This window comes from Heptranchias perlo, chromosome 18 (genome assembly GCF_035084215.1).
Source record: "Heptranchias perlo isolate sHepPer1 chromosome 18, sHepPer1.hap1, whole genome shotgun sequence".
Classification (NCBI taxonomy): domain Eukaryota; kingdom Metazoa; phylum Chordata; class Chondrichthyes; order Hexanchiformes; family Hexanchidae; genus Heptranchias; species Heptranchias perlo.
The window spans coordinates 53,056,565-53,079,738 of record NC_090342.1 but is presented as its reverse complement, the minus strand read 5'-3'; the positions used below and the strand labels follow the sequence as shown (position 1 = coordinate 53,079,738).

The 23,174-nt window shown below is 45.0% G+C and overlaps 1 protein-coding gene across 1 annotated transcript in view; it reads left to right on the top strand.

The window, feature by feature from the left end:
* Positions 1-23,174, top strand: part of large1 (LARGE xylosyl- and glucuronyltransferase 1) — a 467,112-nt gene that overhangs the window by 269,114 nt on the left and 174,824 nt on the right. Inside the window, exons 5-6 of the mRNA XM_067999920.1 lie at positions 19,784-19,907; positions 21,529-21,700. Of these exons, the coding sequence (XP_067856021.1) occupies positions 19,784-19,907; positions 21,529-21,700 (296 nt within the window). The remainder of the gene's footprint in view (positions 1-19,783; positions 19,908-21,528; positions 21,701-23,174) is intronic.

The window sequence follows — 23,174 nt, the reverse complement described above, 5'->3', positions numbered from 1 at the left end:
AAAGCCGACAAATTCGCTGGACCTGTTGGCCTACATCCTAGGATTTTAAATGAAGTGGCTGCAGAGATAGCGGATGCATTGGTTTTAATCTTCCAGAATTCCCTAGATTCTGGAACGGTCCCAGTGGATTGGAAGGTAGCAAATGTAACCCTGCTATTCAAGAAAGAAGGGAGAGAGAAAACAGTGAACTATAGGCCAGTTAGCTTGACATCCGTAGTAGGGAAAATGCTAGAATCTATTATTAAGGACACAGTAACAGGGCACTTAGTAAATCATAAAATGATTAGGCAGAGTCAACATGGTTTTATGAAAGGGAAATCATTAATCTATGAGAGTTTTTTGAGGATGTAACTAGCAGGGTGGATAAAGGGGAACCAGTGGATGTAGTATATTTGGATTTTCAAAAGGCATTCGATAAGGTGCCACACAAGAATTTGGTTACACAAGATTAGGGCTCATGGGATTTAGCGTAGATAGAGGATTGGTTAACAGACAGAAAACAGAGTAGGAATAAACACGTCATTTTCAGGTTGGCAGGTTGTAACTAGTGGGGTGCCTCAAGGATCGGTCCTTGGGCCTCAGCTGTTTACAATTTATATTAATGACTTAGATGAAGGGACCAAGCGTAATGTATCAAAGTTTGCTGATGATACAAAGCTAGGTGGGAAAGTAAGCTGTGAAGAGGACAGAAAGAATCTGCAAAGGGATACAGACAGATTAAGTGATTGGGTGAGAAGGTGGCAGATGGAGTATAATGTGGGGAAATGTGAAATTATCCACTTTGGTAGGAAGAATAGAAAAGCAGAATATTTTTAAAAGGTGAGAGACAAAAAAATGTTTGTAGTCAGAGATTTGGGTGTCCTTGTACACGAAACACAGAAAGTTAACATGCAGGTACAGCAAGCAATTAGGAGGTGTAACAGATTCGGTGGTGACACCAATTAATAATCCAATCATTCATTTATTAATAGTCAAACATGTAAAGGTATCAAATATTTAGACAACAAGGATCTAAACAATATTACTTCTGGGCAGAGGTCGTAATTAAGTTGGCAACGTGGTCGTTTCGAGTTTTCCCTCAGTGAGGTAGCCTTCTGACAGTCGGGTGTTATTCTGACTGCGGTGTCATCTTCAGACAGCGAAGTGTTCTTTTGATAGCTGGTGGTCTTCACTGATTCCTCTGCCCTGAGCTCACAAGACATTGGGTTTTTATGTTCCCCCTGGCAGGAAACTCACACTATATATGGAACAACACTCAAAAGACCATTATAGATTAAGTAAGTTGTTTTCAAAGAATTCAAGATGGTGCGTTTGTTTTAAGATTACTCATTTAACCACGAGACCCTTTTCAAGATAGCCTTGTCTAGATATCTAGTCGTGGTCCTGGTCTTGTTGCTACCTTTGGATTAATGTTCTGCTTTTTGGGTATTGTTCCCCTTTATCACGTAGCTGCCATGTCTAGCAGGGAGGGTGACTAGTTAAAGGTTAACAGTTTACAATTCAGCAAAATAAGCCGCACACTCAGCAAAATAGGCCACACAGCCTGCAGGGCATGATGGTTAGTAGCTTTAAGAAAAATATGTTAAATTTTTCCCTATTTCCAATATTCTTACTGATTCCCACTTTGAGGGGGAGAAGACTAAATCTTTGACCCCCTCACTTATTTAATCATACTAGTCCAATAGGGGAATGGTTTGGAATGGCATACATTCTGTTTTAACTTGGAGACCCACCTGCGGACCCAGCAGGTTGACACCATTAGGGATATGGTAACCAGGACTTGTATGATCAGGAAAGCATACGGCACTAAATGTACCCATGGGGATTCACCAACATTATAGACATTCTCCCACCATGATTTAGGCCCAAGGGCAATACCTTCCTCTCTGAATAAACAACATTGGTCCTTCTCAAATTCAATAGGACAATGAGGGCATTCTTCATCCAGGGTGAAACCACAAGCTGGCAGTGGTCCATAAAACGTCACATCTGCACATCCAGGATCCACTTTTCCTGGAACAGCATGAAGTGTTTGGTGCAAACCAGAACCCATCTTTTCCCCTTTCAATCTTTGGGTAATTTACAAATTCCTGATGTATATCATTCTCCAACAAGCCCATTGATTCCACTTTAAATACTTCCATCAGTTTTACATCAGCAGACAGCAATGGTATTGCCACTACCACAGGAATCAGTCATGAAACAATGTCACTTTACTTGCAAGGCTTCCTGGCATGATACACCAATTCAAGTCTTCGTAACTTACACCAATCCATATTCCCATCTGATTTCCAGATTTTCATTTGTTTGTCCAATCTAAAATTTGGGATCCAGTTGTTTTCTATAGCATTTTAACCCCTTTTGAATCTGATCATTGTAAAAATCCACCATACATAATTGCCTTTAACATCAGTTGTTCCTTAATCTTTGTTATTCTGAATGATTGCCAATATCCCTAATCTGTGCCTCTTCCAGTCGTTCTATTAAAACCAGGGACACCCTTTGTTCTGATGTAACATCTCCCGTCTGCCTATTAATTCCTTTAAGTAATCCCTCTATTTGCTTGGGCATTGTTTTATCAAGTTCCCATTATCTCTCTGTGAGTTCACCTAAATCTCTTCCCGATTGCACTTAGTAAAACTGTGTACCATTTCTGTTAGCATGATAAAAATCTACATACATTCAATTACATAAATCAGAAGACAGAAGATACAGAAGAAAAAATTTAACAGAGCAGGAATAATCTCTGACTGCAAATTATAACAAGCTTCTTGTGTTTGTGTCACCACAAGTTTATTCACGCATCTTCTCCTGCGCCTCCCATTTTAAAGTTTTAGTCTCAGTTTCAGATGCACTGTCTGCACTCAGACCTCAGACATGCCTGCGGGGAGACATCCACATCGGCCCAGGTATCGGTTCCCCTGCTTGACACAACAATCCTAATTGGGCACCTTCTCTGATGCAGTTTTCCTGTCATACACTGTTAACTTAGACAAGTTTAGCCGTTGCTTCTCCCTCTAAATATCTCACAGAATGTGGTTCTGCCAATTCGGTAAATACTTGGGTCGTAACATAGGTGAGGATAGGGTAAAAATCAAGGTTCATTCTTATCCCTAACTTGGCCCATTGGGTGAATAGGAGTGTATCCCAGATTGTGGATTATTGATACTGATGGAACTTCAAACCTCACATTTGTTTCACAATTTCCCTTCGAATACCAACGGACCATCGTAGTCCCTTAACATATCCAGGACTTCACCTCGCATCAAAAACCTGTGTTTGATCAATAAACGAAGGCACATAAGCTCCGTATGCCATACAAATGGTTGCATTGTCCTGTTCCCTTTGCTCACTCATTTCCCTTTCATATCATCTCATTTATTTTATCCTGCGTCTGAGTGAAAAACTTGGCAATGTTGTGCATATTATAGACGGTATATTGTTCCTCCTGTGCTAGCTCATTGATTGCCTTTAGGATTGTTGCAGCGACCAGTTTGGCCCGTGCATGTTCATAATGACACACATGCTTCTTTATAGTCTCAACATCTACCCGATTCCAAATTGATATTTCTGTTCCGAATACCCCTGTTATCACACTTACCCATCCCACAGTGTCCGACTGTAATTGTGTTGTCCTGAAGATGCCCTCCTCTGGTCTAGTTTCTACTCCCGTTATGTTATCTATCACTCTCTACCTCTCGTTCCCATTTTATCTGCATGTCTCTTGTGGGCATTTACCACAGTACTGTAAATAGGACGTTATTCACCTAGGGCACATTTTACAGTTTCTAAGTCCCTGTCATATTATACTCCCCATTAATAAATGTAATTAATATCGCATTGTCCATTTTGCTTCATCTGTGGAGAAAGCACAAATAATTAGTTCTCCCACTTCCAATTTCTTTGGCGGCTTGGAGTAGAGCACGTTACACAACCTTGAACTGATGTCTCAACTGTCTGTTGTCTTGGACGCTCTGTATGTTGCTACGGACTAACTTCCCCCTTTGGACGGCTGTAGACCCACAGAGTCAAAAATATCCCAAATGTGGAACTAACTCTGTGTGAGGCAACATGATTTTAAAACTTCCTTGCAGTACTGACTGAAAAGAAGGCGGAGCCAGCTTCATCATAGCAGCTCCAGACTGAGGCAGATTTCAACTAAATTTAAAGAAACTTTGCTGAATTGAAAAGAAAACAATCGATTCAGATCTCAAATCTCACAGACATAAAATAGGACATAGTTCTGTAACTGTATAATAATTCTCCAAACTCTTTTAACTTCTTCTTGTACATTTAACAGTGGTACTATGCTAGAAAACACAATGATTGGAATGCTTATATTAAATGACCGGGACTATAAACGGTGAACGCTGCTTCAGTTTTATGAAAAAAGAAGAAATGGAGCCAGCTGCAGCCTGCACGCTGCAGAGTGTAACACACTTAAAGAGACAGTACACAAAAACTAAAGGAAAATCCAGTAGCTTGTAACAGTAGGAGAGAGGCAATCTTCCCTTTTCACCTTTTCCCCCTGTTTTAAATCATCCATCCTTTATCTCTGATGTTTCCTGCTTCACTCAATTTTGTACCGATTTAAAATCTCATGTGGGAAAGACCATTTATTGGCTCTCCTGTTTCTAAGTTTTGTCCTTCTCCTCCGTTGCTGGAAGGATGGGGTATAGTGAATGGAGAGGGGGTACTGGGGAACCAGGGGAGAGTTCCAGTCTCTTTCTCGGTTCACTTTCGAGAACCTCTACAACTGCTTCTCTCCCTTCTGGTCTTTTAATCTGTAACATGCTTTGGGTTTGCTTAAATAATTCTTTGACTTCTGCGACTTCCATTTCGCAGTCTTCACCTAAACCTTCACAATCTACTTTATTCTCATCATTGGCTCCTTGTGTCATCGTGTTGTCTGGGGAGCGATAGTTCGCAGCCTCCTCTGCCAACCCTTCCCCGTCTACCTCGTCTCCATCACCACCCGCTCGGTTCATTGTACATATACTATCTCTCTTAACTCTCAACTGTTCTTGGTACCATTGTGTCTCTTTCTATTGTTGGATAATCAGAAGGGTTATTAATTTATCTAATTTTTGTTCCACCCCTCCCGGTTTTTGGAGAGTCGTGGTCCAATTTCCCTCATTGTTTCTCTGCCAAGGGAGCGTTACATTACTCTGGCAGTCCACGGCATAGTGACCCATTTTCTGACATCAAAAACACCTGTCATTACGCCTATCATTGATCATATTCCTCCTACAAATTACCCCAACCTATTGGTCCCTCCACAGTCGATATCATTTCTTTCTGTGGTCTTTTAGGGTTCACCAGGTCTGAATTGCCGCCTCCAAATGATTCATCCACTGGGTCGTTTTATTGACACTTACCCCAAGGGCGGTCTTCACCAGTGGATGTAACTGAGACAGGAATACCTGTTAAAACACCTTGGAGCCTCTGGTTGGAGCCCCTGCCCCTCTGAGTTGAATCAGATCAAACGGGTTACATAACCTATTTCCAAAGGCTCGTGGATGTTCCTGTGGACCCTGAGTGGTTTGCCCCCATATGGGTACGGTAGCATTGTGGTTATGTTACTGGACTAGTAATCCAGAGGCCTGTACTAATAATCCAGAGTCATGAGTTCAAATCCCGCCACGGCAGCTGGGGAATTTAAATTCAATTAATTAAATAAAAATCTGGAATTAAAATACTAGTATCCGTAATGGTGGCCATGAAACTACTGGATTGTCGTAAAAACCCATCTGGTTCACTAATGTCCTTACCCGGTCTGGCCTATATGTGACTCCAGACCCACAGCAATGTGGTTGATTCTTAATTTCCCTCTGAAATGGCCGAGCAAGCCACTCAGTTGTAAAATCTCGCTAAAAAAAGTCACAATGAGAATAAAACCGGACGGACCACCCGGCATCGGACACGACAAAGGCAAACCAAGCCCGGTCGACCCTACAAAGTCCTCCTCACCAACATCTGGGGACTTGTGCCAAAATTGGGAGAGCTGTCCCACAGACTAGTCAAGCAACAGCCTGACATAGCCATACTCACAGAATCATACCTTTCAGCCAATGTCCCAGACTCTTCCATCACCATCCCTGGGTATGTCCTGTCCCACCGGCAGGACAGTCCCACCAGAGGTGGCGGTACAGTGATATACAGTCAGGAGGGAGTGGCCCTGGGAGTCCTCAACATTGACTCTGGGCCCCATGAAATCTCATGGCATCAGGTCAAACATGGGCAAGGAAACCTCCTGCTGATTACCACCTACCGTCCTCCCTCAGCTGATGAATCAGTCCTCCTCCACTTGGGCACTGAGAGTAGCAAGAGCACAAAATGTACTCTGGGTGGGGGACTTCAATGTCCATCACCAAGAGTGGCTCGGTAGCACCACTACTGACCGAGCTGGCCGAGTCCGAAAGGACATAGCTGCTAGACTGGGCCTGTGGGAGGTGGTGAGTGAACCAACACGAGGGAAAAACTTACTTGACCTCGTCCTCACCAATCTACCTGTCGCAAATGCATCTGTCCATGATAGTATTGGTAGGAGTGACCACCGCACAGTCCTCATGGAGATGAAGTCCCGTCTTCGCACCATCCAACGTGTTGTGTGGCACTATCACAGTGCTAAATGGGATAGATTCAGAACAGATCTAGCAGCTGAAAACTGGGCATCCATGAAGCGCAGTGGGCCATCAGCAGCAGCAGAATTGTATTCCAGCACAATCTGTAACCTCATGGCCGGGCATATTCCTCACTCTACCATTACCAACAAGCCAAGGGATCAACCCGGGTTCAATGAGGAGTGTAGAAGAGCATGCCAGGAGCAGCACCAGGCACACCTAAAAATGAGGTGCCAAACTGGTGAAGCTACAACTCAGGACTACATGCATGCTAAACAGTGGAAGCAACATGCTATAGACAGGGCTAAGTGATTCCACAACCAACGGATCAGATCAAAGCTCTGCAGTCCTGCCACATCCAGTCGCAAATGGTGGTGGACAATTAAACAACTAATGGGAGGAGAAGGCTCTGCAAACATCCCCATCCTCAATGATGGCGGAGTCCAGCACTTGAGTGCAAAACCATCTTCAGACAGAAGTGCAGAGTGGATGATCCATCTCGGCCTCCTCCCGATATCCCCACCATCACAGAAGCCAGTCTTCAGCCAATTCGATTCACTGCACATGATATCAAGAAACGGCTGAGTGCACTGGATACAGCAAAGGCTATGGGCCCCGACAACATCCCGGCTGTAGTGCTGAAGACTTGTGCTCCAGAACTAGCTGCGCCTTTAGCCAAACTGTTCCAATACAGCTACAACACTGGCATCTACCCGACAATGTGGAAAATTGCCCAGGTATGTCCTGTCCACAAAAGGCAGGACAAATCCAATCCGGCCAATTACCGCCCCATCAGTCTACTCTCAATCACCAGCAAAGTGATGGAAGGTGTCGTCGACAGTGCTATCAAGCGGCACTTACTCACCAATAACCTGCTCACCGATGCTCAGTTTGGGTTCCACCAGGACAACTCAGCTCCAGACCTCATTAAAGCCTTGGTCCAAACAAGGACAAAAGAGCTGAATTCCATAGGTGAGGTGAGAGTGACTGCCCTTGACATCAAGGCAGCATTTGACCGAGTGTGGCACCAAGGAGCCCTAGTAAAATTGAAGTCAATGGGAATCAGGGGGAAAACTCTCCAGTGGCTGGAGTCATACCTAGCACATAGGAAGATGGTAGTGGTTGTTGGAGGCCAATCATCTCAGCCCCAGGACATTGCTGCAGGAGTTCCTCAAGGCAGTGTCCTCGGCCCAACCATCTTCAGCTGCTTCATCAATGACCTTCCCTCCATCATATGGTCAGAAATGGGGATGTTCGCTGATGATTGCACATTGTTCAGTTACATTCGCAACCCCTCAGATAATGAAGCAGTCCGAGCCCGCATGCAGCAAGACCTGGACAACATCCAGGCTTGGGCTCATAAGTGGCAAGTAACATTCGCTCCAGACAAGTGCCACGCAATGACCATCTCCAACAAGAGCGAGTCTAACCACCTCCCCTTGACATTCAACGGCATTACCATCGCCGACTGCCCCACCATCAATATCCTGGGGGTCACCATTGACCAGAAACTTAACTGGACCAGCCATATAAATACTGTGGCTACAAGAGCAGGTCAGAGGCTGGGTATTCTGCGGCGAGTGACTCACCTCCTCACTCCCCAAAGCCTTTCCACCATCTACAAGGCACAAGTCAGGAGTGTGATGGAATACTCTCCACTTTCCTGGATGAGTGCAGCTCCAACAACACTCAAGAAGCTCGACACCATCCAGGACAAAGCAGCCCGCTTGATTGGCACCCCATCCACCGCCCTAAACATTCACTCCCTTCACCACCGGCGCACAGTGGCTGCAGTGTGTACCATCCACAGGATGCACTGCAGCAACTCGCCAAGGCTTCTTCGACAGCACCTCCCAAACCCGCGACCTCTACCACCTAGAAGGACAAGAGCAGCAAGTACATGGGAACACCACCACCTGCACGTTCCCCTCCAAGTTACACACCATCCCGACTTGGAAATATATCGCCGTACCTTCATCGTCGCTGGGTCAAAATCCTGGAACTCCCTTCCTAACAGCACTGTGGGAGAACCTTCACCACATGGACTGCAGCGCTTCAAGAAGGCGGCTCACCACCACCTTCTCAAGGGCAATTAGGGATGGGCAATAAATGCTGGCCTTACCAGCGACGCCCACATCCCGTGAACGAAGAAAAAGTAAATAATTTGATTTCTACCCAATATGCACTTAATATTGAGTTTAACCTCCTGCAAGTGGGTGGCAGGGACATGGATATTGGGGTTAAGGGAGACCTTAATTGTTTGTTGGCAGGCAGTCCGTATTACCCTTTTTTGATCTATTTCGGGCAATTCCTATTAAAAGAGCTAATTCAGCGAGACGCCTCATCCCCCCCTCCCCCTACTGGATCCTAGCTCCCGAGGCAGAGCCTCTGTCTCGAGGGGAAATTGATTTCTACTCCTGAACTGTACTGGTCACGTTACCCTGCCCATTATGCCAGGGGGTAGTGGTAATCACATTCACAGGTACGGGTGGCCCTCCGTAGTCAGGACTGTTATAGTCCCAGCGGTGTGCGGACTACACAGTGTGTGCTGCTGAGAGTTCGGTGAGTGTGGGAGTTCGGTGCAGTGGGGGAAGGAGGTGCTGCTTTGCCTTGCTTTTCCTGACTTTTTCCCCAGAGCAGCAGTGTACCTGAGAGTAGAAGACTGAGATTGGGGAATAAAAGCAGCAGCAGACCTACAACAAGATACAACTACTGTGCGACGTCACAGGTGAGGCAGGAGAGTCCAAGAGGTGAGCACAGTACAAAAGGGGAGACCAAGAGCGGGAAGAGAGTCTGAGGCAAGTCATGGCAGCAGAGCTCGCACCCGTGATATGCTCCTCCTGCACTATGTGGGAAGTCATGGACACTACAGGTGTCCCTGGCGACCATGTGTGCAGGAAGTGTGTCCAGCTGCAGCTACTGGCTAACCGTCTTTCGGAGCTGGAGCTGCGGGTGGATTCACTGTGGAGCATCCGCAATGCTGAGACTATCGTGGATAGCACGTTCAGTGAGGTGGTCACACCGCAGGTAAAGAATACGCAGGCAGAAAGGAAATGGGTGACCGCCAGGCAGAGTAAAAGGACTAGGCAGGTACAGCAGGAGTCCCCTGGGGCCATCTCCCTCTCAAACAGATATTCTGCTTTAGATACTGTTGGGGGAGATGGCTTATCAGGGGAAAGCAGCAAGAGCCAGGTTCGGGGCACCACGGGTGGCTCTGCTGCACAGGAGGGGAGGAAGAAGAGTGGCAGGGCTATAGTGATAGGGGATTCGATTGTAAGGGGAATAGACAGGCGTTTCTGCGGCCGCAAACGTGACTCCAGGATGGTATGTTGCCTCCCTGGTGCTAGGGTCAAGGATGTCACGGAGCGGCTGCAGGGCATTCTGGAGGGGGAGGGTGAACAGCCAGTAGTCGTGGTCCATATTGGTACCAACGACATAGGTAAAAAAAGGGATGAGGTCCTGCAAGGTGAATTTAAGGAGTTAGGAGATAAATTAAAAAGCAGGACTTCAAAGGTAGTGATCTCAGGATTACTACCCGTGCCACGTGCTAGTGAGTATAGGAACAGGAGAATAGACAGGATGAATGCGTGGCTGCAGGGATGGTGTAGGAGGGAGGGATTTAGATTCCTGGGGCATTGGGACCGGTTCTGGGGAAGGTGGGACCTGTACAAGCGTGACGGGTTACACCCGAGCAGGACCGGGACCAATGTCCTCGCGGGGGTGTTTGCTAGTGCTGTTGGGGAAGGTTTAAACTAGAGTGGCAGGGGGATGGGAACCTGAGCGGGGAGTCAGAAGAGAATAAAGTTGAGAGCAGCAAGAGAGGGGAAGACCCAGGGGAAATCTACAATACAAATAGTACAAACAGTTGTTCAAGAACAAGTGAAAGGGAAAAGCGTAGAGCAGCGGAAAGAAAGTGTACTTTAGGCACGAGAGATAAAATAAAAACTAGAAGGTGCAAGGCAATTAACCCAGCATCAAAGCTGTGGCAGGGGGTTGGGAACCTGAGCAGGGAGACAGAGGAAAGCGTGTCAGGAAGGGACAGAAGGTATGGAGAAAAAGGTAAAGTGTTAAAAAAGGAAAAAGCAGGAACTAAGTGTCACAAAACATATTTGAAAGTTCTTTATCTGAATGCACGTAGCATTCGTAACAAAATGGACAAGTTAACGGCACAAATAGCTACGTATGGGTATGATCTTGTGGCCATTACAGAAACATGGCTGCAGGGTGACAACGACTGGGAATTAAATATACCAGAGTATTTAACAATCAGGAAGGACAGGCAGGAAGGAAGGGGAGGTGGGGTGGCTATGTTAATAAGGGAAGGAATCACTGTAATACAGAGAAAAGATATTGGGACAAAGGATCAGGATAATGAAACAGTTTGGGTAGAGATAAGGAATAATAAGGGGAAAATAACACTAGTGGGCGTAGTATATAGGCCTCCTAATAGTTGCAACTCTGCTGGAAGAAGTATTAATCAGGAAATAGTCGGGGCATGTAATAAGGGAACAGCTATAATTATGGGGGATTTTAACTATCATATTAACTGGACAAATCAAATTGGGCAGGGCAGCCTTGAGGAAGAGTTTATTGAGTGTATTAGGGATGGATTTCTTGAGCAGTATGTAACTGATCCTACAAGGGGGCAAGCAACCTTGGACCTGATCCTGTGTAATGAGCCAGGATTAATTAATAATGTCCTAGTGACCATAACATGGTTACATTCCACATCCAATTAGAGGGTGAGAAGGTTGGTTCTCAAACAAGCGTACTGAGCTTGAATAAAGGAGACTATGATGGTATGAGAGCGGAATTGATTAAAGTGGACTGGGAAAATAGATTAAAGGGTAAGACGGTACATGAACAGTGGTGTTCATTTAAGGAGTTATTCTACAACTTTCAAAACAAATATATTCCACTGAGGAAAAAAGGGTGTAAAAGAAATGACAGCCATCCGTGGCTAAGTAAAGAAATTAAGGATAGTATCCGACTAAAAACAAGGACATATAAGGTAGCCAAACTTAGTGGGAGGATAGAAGATTGGGAAGTCTTCAAAAGACAACAAAAAGTAACAAAAGGATTGATTAAGAAAGGGAAGATAGAGTATGAAAATAAATTAGCAAAAAATATAAAAACAGATAGCAAGAGTTTCTACAGTTATATAAAAAGAAAAAGGGTGGCTAAGGCAAACGTAGGTCTCTTAGAGGATGAGACCGGGAAATTAATGGTGGGAAACATGGAGATGGCAAAAATGCTGAACAAATATTTTGTTTCAGTCTTTACGGTAGAGGACACTAAGAATATCCCAACACTGGACAAACAGGGGGCTCGAGGGGGCGAGGAGCTAAATATGATTAAAATCACTAAGGAATTGGTACTCAGTAAATTAATGGGACTCAAGGCGGATAAATCCCCTGGACCTGATGGCTTACATCCTAGGGTCTTGAGGGAAGTGGCAGTAGGGATTGTGGATGCTTTGGTAATAATTTTCCAAAATTCTCTGGACTCGGCAAAGGTCCCGGCAGATTGGAAAACTGCTAATGTAACACCGTTATTTAAAAAGGGTATTAGGCAGAAGGCTGGAAATTATAGACCAGTTAGCGTAACATCTATGGTGGGTAAAATTTTGGAGTCTATTATTAAGGAGACAGTAGCGGAACATTTGGATAAACATAATTTAATAGGACAAAGTCAGCATGGCTTTACGAAGGGGAAGTCATGTCTGACAAATTTGCTTGAGTTCTTTGAGGACATAACGATAAAGGGGAACCAGTGGATGTAGTGTATTTAGACTTCCAGAAGGCATTCGACAAGGTGCCACATAAAAGATTATTGCTCAAGATAAAGAATCACTGGATTGGGGGTAATATTCTGGCATGGGTGGAGGATTGGTTATCTAATAGGAAGCAGAGAGTTGGGATAAATGGTACATTCTCGGACTGGCAACCAGTAGTCAGTGGTGTTCCGCAGGGGTCGGTGCTGGGTCCCCAACTATTTACAATCTATATTAACGATTTGGAGGAGGGGACCGAGTGTAACATATCAAAGTTTGCAGATGATACAAAGATGGGAGGGAAAGTAGAGAGTGAGGAGGACATAAAAAACCTACAGGGGGATATAGACAGGCTGGGTGAGTGGGCGGAGATCTGGCAGATGCAATACAATATTGGAAAATGTGAGGTTATGCACTTTGGCAGGAAAAATCGGAGAGCAAGTTATTATCTCAATGGCGAGAAACTGGAAAGTACTGCAGTACAAAGGGATCTGGGGGTCCTAGTGCAAGAAAATCAAAAGGTTAGTATGCAGGTGCAGCAGGTGATCAAGAAGGCCAACGGAATGTTGGCTTTTATTGCTAGGGGGATAGAATATAAAAACAGGGAGGTATTGCTGCAGTTATATAAGGTATTGGTGAGACCGCACCTGGAATACTGCATACAGTTTTGGTGTCCATACTTAAGAAAAGACATACTTGCTCTCGAGGCAGTACAAAGAAGGTTCACTCGGTTAATCCCGGGGATGAGGGGGCGGACATATGAGGAGAGGTTGAGTAGATTGGGACTCCACTCATTGGAGTTCAGAAGAATGAGAGGCGATCTTATTGAAACATATAAGATTGTGAAGGGGCTTGATCGGGTGGATGCGGTAAGGATGTTCCCAAGGATGGGTGAAACTAGAACTAGGGGGCATAATCTTAGAATAAGGGGCTGCTCTTTCAAAACTGAGATGAGGAGAAACTTGTTCACTCAGAGGGTAGTAGGTCTGTGGAATTTGCTGCCCCAGGAAGCTGTGGAAGCTACATCATTAAATAAATTTAAAACAGAAATAGACAGTTTCCTAGAAGTAAAGGAAATTAGGGGTTACGGGGAGCGGGCAGGAAATTGGACATGAATTTAGATTTGAGGTTAGGACCAGATCAGCCATGATCTTATTGAATGGCCGAGCAGGCTCGAGGGGCCGATTGGCCTACTCCTGCTCCTATTTCTTATGTTCGTATGTTCTTAACTTTGGCGATCGCCATTCCCCATTTCTCCTGCCGGATCATTCCAATCTACCTCACCTACCCCGTCTGCGTTCCAATTTGTCCCTTCTATTCCTCTGCTAACTCCTCGCCTTATTAACAGGTACCATAGCATCTTGTCGGCTCAATCTGCCCCGTAACTCCTGAATCATAGAATCATAGAAGTTACAACATGGAAACAGGCCCTTCGGCCCAACATGTCCATGTCGCCCAGTTTATACCACTAAGCTAGTCCCAATTGCCTGCACTTGGCCCATATCCCTCTATACCCATCTTACCCATGTAACTGTCCAAATGCTTTTTAAAAGACAAAATTGTACCCGCCTCTACTACTGCCTCTGGCAGCTCGTTCCAGACACTCACCACCCTTTGAGTGAAAAAATTGCCCCTCTGGACCCTTTTGTATCTCTCCCCTCTCACCTTAAATCTATGCCCCCTCGTTATAGACTCCCCTACCTTTGGGAAAAGATTTTGACTATCGACCTTATCTATGCCCCTCATTATTTTATAGACTTCTATAAGATCACCCCTTAACCTCCTACTCTCCAGGGAAAAAAGTCCCAGTCTGTCTAACCTCTCCCTGTAAGTCAAACCATCAAGTCCCGGTAGCATCCTAGTAAATCTTTTCTGCACTCTTTCTAGTTTAATAATATCCTTTCTATAATAGGGGGACCAGAACTGTACACAGTACTCCAAGTGTGGCCTCACCAATGCCCTGTACAACTTCAACAAGACATCCCAACTCCTGCATTCAATGTTCTGACCAATGAAACCAAGCATGCCGAATGCCTTCTTCACCACCCTATCCACCTGTGACTCCACTTTCAAGGAGCTATGAACCTGTACTCCTCGATCTATTTGTTCTATAACTCTCCCCAACGCCCTACCATTAACGGAGTAGGTCCTGGCCCGATTCGATCTACCAAAATGCATCACCTCACATTTATCTAAATTAAACTCCATCTGCCATTCATCGGCCCACTGGCCCAATTGATCAAGATCCCGTTGCAATCCTAGATAACCTTCTTCACTGTCCACAATGCCACCAATCTTGGTGTCATCTGCAAACTTACTAACCATGCCTCCTAAATTCTCATCCAAATCATTAATATAAATAACAAATAACAGCGGACCCAGCACCGATCCCTGAGGCACACCGCTGGACACAGGCATCCAGTTTGAAAAACAACCCTCTACAACCACCCTCTGTCTTCTGTCGTCAAGCCAATTTTGTATCCAATTGGCTCCCTCACCTTGGATCCCATGAGATTTAACCTTATGTAACAACCTACCATGCGGTACCTTGTCAAATTCTTTGCTGAAGTCCATGTAGACCACGTCTACTGCACAGCCCTCATCTATCTTCTTGGTTACCCCTTCAAAAAACTCAATCAAATTCGTGAGACATGATTTTCCTCTCACAAAACCATGCTGACTGTTCCTAATTAGTCCCTGCCTCTCCAAATGCCTGTAGATCCTGTCCCTCAGAATACCCTCTAACAACTTACCCACTACAGATGTCAGGCTCACTGGTCTGTAGTTCCCAGGCTTTTCCCTGCCGCCCTTCTTAAACAAAGGCACAACATTTGCTACCCTCCAATCTTCAGGCACCTCACCTGTAGCGGTGGATGATTCAAATATCTCTGCTAGGGGACCCGCAATTTCCTCCCTAACCTCCCATAACGTCCTGGGATACATTTCATCAGGTCCCGGAGATTTATCTACCTTGATGCGCGTTAAGACTTCCAGCACCTCCCTCTCTGTAATATGTACACTCCTCAAGACATCACTATTTATTTCCCCAAGTTCCCTAACATCCATGCCTTTCTCAACCGTAAATACCGATGTGAAATATTCATTCAGGATCTCACCCATTTCTTGTGGTTCCGCACATAGATGACCTTGTTGATCCTTAAGAGGCCCTACTCTCTCCCTAGTTACCCTTTTGCCCTTTATGTATTTGTAGAAGCTCTTTGGATTCACCTTTGCCTGATCTGCCAAAGCAATCTCATATCCCCTTTTTGCCCTCCTAATTTCTCTCTTAACTCTCCTCCGGCAATCTCTATACTCTTCAAGGGATCCACTTGATCCCAGCTGTCTATGCATGTCATATGCCTCCTTCTTCTTTTTGACTGGTGCCTCAATCTCCCGAGTCATCCAAGGTTCCCTACTTCTACCAGCCTTGCCCTTCACTTTATAAGGAATGTGCTTACCCTGAACCCTGGTTAACACACTTTTGAAAGCCTCCCACTTACCAGACGTCCCTTTGCCTGCCAACAGACTCTCCCAATCAACTTCTGAAAGTTCCTGTCTAATACCATCAAAATTGGCCTTTCCCCAATTTAGAATTTTAACTTTTGGGCCATACCTATCCTTCTCCATAGCTATCTTAAAACTAATGGAATTATGATCACTGGTCCCAAAGTGATCCCTCACTAACACTTCTGTCACCTGCCCTTCCTTATTTCCCAAGAGGAGGTCAAGTTTACACCATATGGGTCGACATATAATCTCCCTTAAAGCCCCTCTACAGTCGGCGAATCCCGACTCTAATTTCCCATTTTTCTCTAAGTCTATCTCTCTCTTGTAATATTTTCTGACTCCATAGTCCCTGAGCTGTCGTAATCTCAGCAACCAACTGTGAACTCTCCAATATTGTAAGGACATCAGTCAGATGTTCTTTCACCCTCTCGTTTTCATCTGACTGTCTCTTAATTTCCTCTAACTGCTTGCTATTTTCCCCTTTTAATTGCTTAATACTTTCCTCACTCTTAAGTGCACACAAGTTTGCTGCCCACATAAGGGTTCTTTTACCAGCTGTCTCCTTCATCTTTTTATTTCAAACTTGCTCCTCGACCCATTCTATGGCTGTCTCGTAACCCTCATCTTTCTCCACGATATTGTAGATTAATTCTACAGGTTCCTCGGACCCTGTTAGTTTCTTTTTCAGTTTCTTTTCTAACATTTCGTGGACACTTGCACTTATACTAAACAAGAATTCAAGATGGTCCCTTTGTTTTAACATTACTCGTTTAACCACAAGACCCTTTTCAAGGTAGCCTTGTCTAGCTATCTAGTCAAGGTCCTGGTCTTGTTGCTATCATTGGATTAATGTTCCACTTTTTGGATCATTGTTCCTCTTTATCACATAGCTGCCATGTCTAGCAGGGAAGGTTACAGGGATCAGTCACTAGTCAAAGGTTAACAGTTTACAGTTCAGCAAAATAGGCAGCACAGCCTGCAGAGCATGATGGTTAGTAGCTTTAAGAAAAAGATGTCCATTTTTCCCAATTCCAATATTCTTACAAAGGCCAATGGTATGTTGGCCTTTATTGCTAGGGGGTTGGAGTAAAAGAGTAAGGAAGTCTTGCTGCAATTGTACAGGGCTTTGGTGAGACCACAGCTAGAGTACTGTGTACAGTTTAGGTCTCCTTATCTAAGGAAGGATATACTTGCCTTAAAGGCGGTGCAACAAAAGTTCACTAGATTGATTTCTGGGATGAGAGGGTTGTCCAATGAAGGGAAATTAAGGAGAATGGGCTGATACTCTCTGAGTTTAGAAGAATGAGAGTCGATCTCATTGAAACGTAAAATTCTTTGTGGGCCTGACAGGGTAGATGCTGAGAGGCTGTTTCCCCTGGCTGGAGAGTCTAGAACGAGAGGTCATAGTCTCAAGATAAGGGGTCGGCCATTTAGGAGCGAGATGAGGAAAAGTTTCTTCACTCAGAGGGTTGTGAATTTTTAGAATTCTCTACCCCAGAGGGCTGTGGAAGTTCAGTCGTTGAGTATATTCAAGATTGAGATCAATAGATTTTTGGACACTGAAGGAATCAAGGGATATGGAAATTGGGCAGGAAAGTCGAGTTGAGGTGGAAGATCAGCCATGATCTTATTGAATGGCGGAGCAGGCTCGAGGGGCCGTATGGCCTACTCCTGCTCCTTTTTCTTATGTTCTTACTCAGACTGGTGGAACGTGGGAAGTGGTGTTTCACGGGGATCAGTGCAGGGACCACTATTCTTCACCATTTACATCAACAATTTGGACTGAAGAATCGGAAGTACAATTTCAAAATTTGGGGACACCACTAAATTGGGGTTGTAGTTAATACAAAGGATGAATGTGTCAAAATGCAAGAGGATATTAATAAACTTGCAGAATGGGCGTCTAATTGGCAAATGAATTTAAATATAGGTAAGTGTGAGGTTACATTTTGGTAGGAAGAATAAGGGGGCCACATACTGCTTGGATAATAAGAATCTAAATGGGATACAGGAGCAAAGTGATCTCAGGGTACAGATACACAAATCACTAAAAGTGATACAATTGAAAAGCAGAGAAGTCATGTTAAACTTGTATCGAACTTTGGTTCGACCACATGGAGTACTGCTCACAGTTCTGGTCTCCATATTATAAAAAAGATATAAAGGCACTAGATAAGGTGCCAAAAAGATTCACATGGATGATACCAGAACTGAGAGGATATACTTATTGATTGAACATGCTGAGGCTATTTACTCTAGAAAAGAGAAGGCGGAGGGGTAACCTAATAGAGGTCTTTAAAATTATGAAGGGGTTCTAAAGGGTGAGATGAAGAGGGGTGGGAGGAGGGTCGTGTGGAGCATAAACACCGGCATAGACCATTTGGGCCGAACGGCCTGTTTCTGTGCTGTAAATTATATATATAATTCTATTAGGTGTCACAGTGGTAGCAATTTCGCCTCTGAGTCAGAAGGTCGTGGGTTCAAGTCCCGCTTCAGAGACTGTCGAAAGTGCTGTCTTTTGAATGAGACATTAAACCAAGGTCCCATCTACCCTCTCAAGTGAACATAAAAGATTCCATCTTCAGCTACTTCAACAATGACCTTCCCTCCAACATAAGGTCAGAAATGGGGATGTTCGCTGATGATTGCACAGTGTTCAGTCCCTCAGATAAGACCTGGACAACATCCAGGCTTGGGCTGATAAATGGCAAGTAACATTCGTACCAGACAAGTGCCAGGCAATGACTATCTCCAACAAGAGGGAGTCTAACCACCTCCCCTTGACATTCAACGGCATTACCATGGCCGAATCCCCCACCATCAACATCCTGGGGGTCACCATTGACCAGAAACTTAACTAGACCAGCCACATAAATACTGCGGCTACAAGAGCAGGTCAGAGGCTGGGTATTATGCAGCGAGTGACTCACCTCCTGACCCCCAAAGCCTTTCCACCATCTACAAGGCACAAGTCAGGAGTGTGATGGAATACTCTCCACTTGCCTGGATGAGTGCAGCTCCAACACTCAAGAAGCTCGACACCATCCAGGACAAAGCTGCCTGCTTGATTGGCACCCCATCCACCACCCTAAACATTCACTCCCTTCACCACTGGCGCACCATGGCTGCCGTGTGTACCATCCACAGGATGCACTGCAGCAACTCGCCAAGGCTTCTTCGATAGCACCTCCCAAACCCGCGACCTCTACCATCTAGAAGGACAAGGGCAGCACTTAGATGTGAACAACACCACCCGCATGTTCCCCTCCAAGTCACACACCATCCTGACTTGGAAATATATCGCCGTTCCTTCATCGTCGCTGGGTCAAAATCTTGGAACTCCCCACCTAACAGCACTGTGGGAGAACCTTCACCACACGGACTGCAGCAGTTCAAGAAGGCACCACCACCTTCTCAAGGGCAATTAGGGATGGGCAATAAATGCTGGCCTTGCCATTGATGCCCACATCCCATGAACGAATAAAAAAAAATTTTTATAAGAAGAGCATGGGAGTTCTCCCCAGTGTCCTGGTCAATATTTATCCCTCAACCAACATCACTAACGTAGATGATCTGGTCATTATCACATTGCTGTTTGTGGGACCTTGTTGTGCACAAATTTGCTGCCACATTTCCTACATTACAACAATGACTACACTTCAAACATACTTCATTGGCTGTAAAGCGCTTTGGGACGTCCTGAGGTCGTGAAAGGCTATATATAAATGCATGTCTTTTTTCTTTCTTTCTATTTTCAAAGCAGGGACTCTTGGAAACCAATCGGTGTTCTCTTTGAGAAGTTCCAGCCAACCTGATGGCCAATGATTGGAAAGTGACAACCTGTACATTATAGTTACAGTCCCATCTTGTATTTCCACAGGCGAAACCCTCTGCATTTCCATTTTATCACTGATGCCATTGCCAAACAAATCCTGGGCTATCTCTTTGAGACGTGGATGGTTCCAGCAGTGACTGTCAACTTTTATGATGCTGATGAATTGAAGGTTGGAGTTTATTTATTCTTTCTTTCCCCTCCCCTCCCTCCACAGTTACTTCCAATGATGGGTTGTCCCACCACCTTAATTTAAAAGGATTGGACTGGAAGGGATAGCAGTCCTGTGCAAACAGGGCACAAACGTAATCCCAGCAGACTAACGCAGTTAGGTTCTCATTGCCCCAGCCAGCACAGTGCCTTTAGTAAATCCAATCGAATACAAAGAAGTGGAAGCTATGTTATATAAAGGTCTGGTTAGACCCCATCTGGAGACTGCATTCAGTTCTGGGCACCGCACCTCAGGAAGGATATATTGGTCTTGGAGGGGGTTCATTGCAGATTCACCAGAATGATACTGGGGATAAAAGGGTTAAATTATGAAGACAGGTTGCATAAACTTGGCTTGTATTCCCTTGTGTGTAGAAGATTAAGGGATGATCTAATTGAGATGTTTAAAATGATTAATGTTGTTAATAGGGTAGATAGAGAGAAACTATTTCCTCTGGTGGGGGAGTCCAGAACAAGGGGGCATAATCTTAAAATTAGAGCTAGGCCGTTCAGGGGTGATGTCAGGAAGCACTTCTTCACACAAAGGGGAGTGGAAATTTGGAACTCTCTTCCCCAAAAAGCCGCTGAGGCTGGGGATCAATTGAAAATTTCAAAACTGAGCTTGATAGATTTTTGTTAGGGAAGGGTATTTGGGTTACAGAACCAAGGCGGGTAAATGAATTTAAGATACAGATCAGCCACGATCTAATTAAATGGTAGAACAGGCTCGAGGGACTAAATGGCCGACTCCTGTTCCTATGTACCAGTGTCATTCTGCAGCTTTTTTTATGAAGGGCCATGCTCCAGAATGCAGCAATATGAGATGAGGGGACGCAGATCTGTGTCTGCAATTGTCCATTCAGTGCTGGTGTGGGCAGTCTCCAAATGAAGGCCAAGTACAAGAACAGAAAGGGCTATTCGATTCATAGTTTTACATCAATTGGGCCCTTTCGCTTGTATGGGGACTGGGTTAACCCGGCCTCTCAATAGCATTCCATTGACTTCTTTTACTGCCGGGCAAGAAAGAAAATAGGAAGCAGCGTCAAATCGCAGACAGGTCAATATTTTACAGTCAGGACCATTTCATTCATTGGATGTGGGAGTTGCTGGCAAGGTAACATTCTTAGCGGACTCCCAGACACCTGGAGCAGCAAGTTTACTGAGAGTCGGGGGCCAGAATGGAGGTGGAGGAGGGGTGGGGGGTTGTAAATGAAACATGATGTGTGTACCACCACAGTGGAGGGGAGTAGCTGCTCCAGCAGCGATGCTTCAGGTCGAGTCATTTCAGTGTACTGCAGCAGCTGGAATAGCAGGTTACTCCAAACCGCAAGGATTGGAACACTTTCTGACGGGATCAACTGGGATGGTATTGCTGTTGCAATCCTGTCAGAGTGAAAACACACACACACACAGACACACACACACACACACACACACACTGTGTATATATATATATATATACATATCTAAACTGGGTTTGCCCCTTCCTATGCCAAGAGACTAGCGATGGGATGATTGATCCTAGTAGTTTAAGCAAGTTTAAAATTAAATTGAATTTGAACCAATTCGAATTTGTCTTTCAGCCAGAAGTTTCGTGGATTCCAAACAAGCATTACTCAGGGATATACGGACTAATGAAACTGGTCCTCACCAAGACTCTACCTGCCTCTCTGGAACGGGTCATTGTGCTTGACACAGATATCACCTTTGCCACGGACATCGCAGAGCTTTGGGCCGTGCTGCACAAGTTCAAAGGTGTGTGTGCAGATGTGCGTGTGTATGTCTACATGAATATGTGTGTGTGCACGTGCGTGTATGGGTGAGTATATGTGTATGGGTGTGTGTGTGTGTGTGTGTAAGGGTATGGGTGCAGGTGTGTGTGTGTATCCTTTCACTCTGCTCCCTACAAGTTCTAAAGCAGGGCAAATTGCTTTGAGATACAGATTTGAAGCTTTTGAGCCTTGCACTGGTGAGACTGTGTGGACAGATACCATCCACGATCTGGCACCTCTGCAAATGTCACCACTCTGGTGCGGGAGAGCTCAATTTGTATGTGTATTTTATAGCTCCGCGGTCTGTGCTGAGTCCGCCGATCGCAGCCTGGGCAGCAGTTGGGATGCTACAGTCGACCAGAGAGGGTAAACTTGACTCTGGTTCCCAATCCCGACTTCTATCCAGTGACCCCCATTGGTGATGGGCATGGGTTGGCGGTAAGTGGGAACATGATGAAGCTCAATTGTGATGCCCTAAATGGCCAAAAGTCCCACTGACAATCACTATCTAGGCTTACACAATAATTGAGAGAATGGAGACTGTCTGACGTGTGTGGAGCTGTACCCCATGCGAGTCAGAGCTTGGTTCCGGGGGCGGGGGGGAAGTGAATTGTAAAAAAAGTATGTATCTCCATCAAATATGTGAAATCAGCATTGCTTCTAAAGTGTGACATTTTGATACAACAACAACTTGCATTTATATAGCGCCTTTAACATTGTGAAACATCCCAAGGAGCTTCACAGGACTGTTATCAGACAGAAATTTGGCACTGAGCCAAAGAAGGAGATATTAGGACGGGTGACTAAAAGCTTGGTCAAAGAGACAGGTTTTAAGGAAGGTCTTAAAGGAGCAGAGAGAGGCGGAGAGATTTAGGAAGGGAATTCCAGAGCTTAGGGCCTAGACAGCTGAAGGCACGGTCGCCAGTGGTGGGGCGAAGGGAGTGGGGGATGCACAAGAGGCCAGAGTTGGAGGAATGCAAAGTTCACACTCAGTGATGGAGGCTTTTAAGTTATGTCAGTATTTTCCAGCCCAGGTCCAATCATTTAATTTTCTGAAACATCCACCTTTTTTTACTGCTATTACAATAAAGACACTGAAACACTGACTGGTTTCCCCTGGTTCACAATGTCTGCTCCCCCCAACACTGGGCACAATGGAGAAGGAAAAGTGATGATTGATTATTGATCTTCCACTGAAGCTTTCCAATCAATAAAAAGCTGCTCTCATTTTAGGATGCTCCTTGAAGGCACTTGACGAGACGTCAAGATAACCAATTCTAACCTTTTCGAGAGGGTTCCGAGAAGAATGGTTACAAGGCTTGGGGCTCTAAGTTACGTGGAGAGATTCCCCAGAGATGAGCTTGTTTGCATTCGATGAAGGAAGATTGAGAGGAGATAGGAACAACTTCAGTCTTGCTGCTAGAAGTTTTCCGTGTAAAGTTGCAGTCCTGGAATAG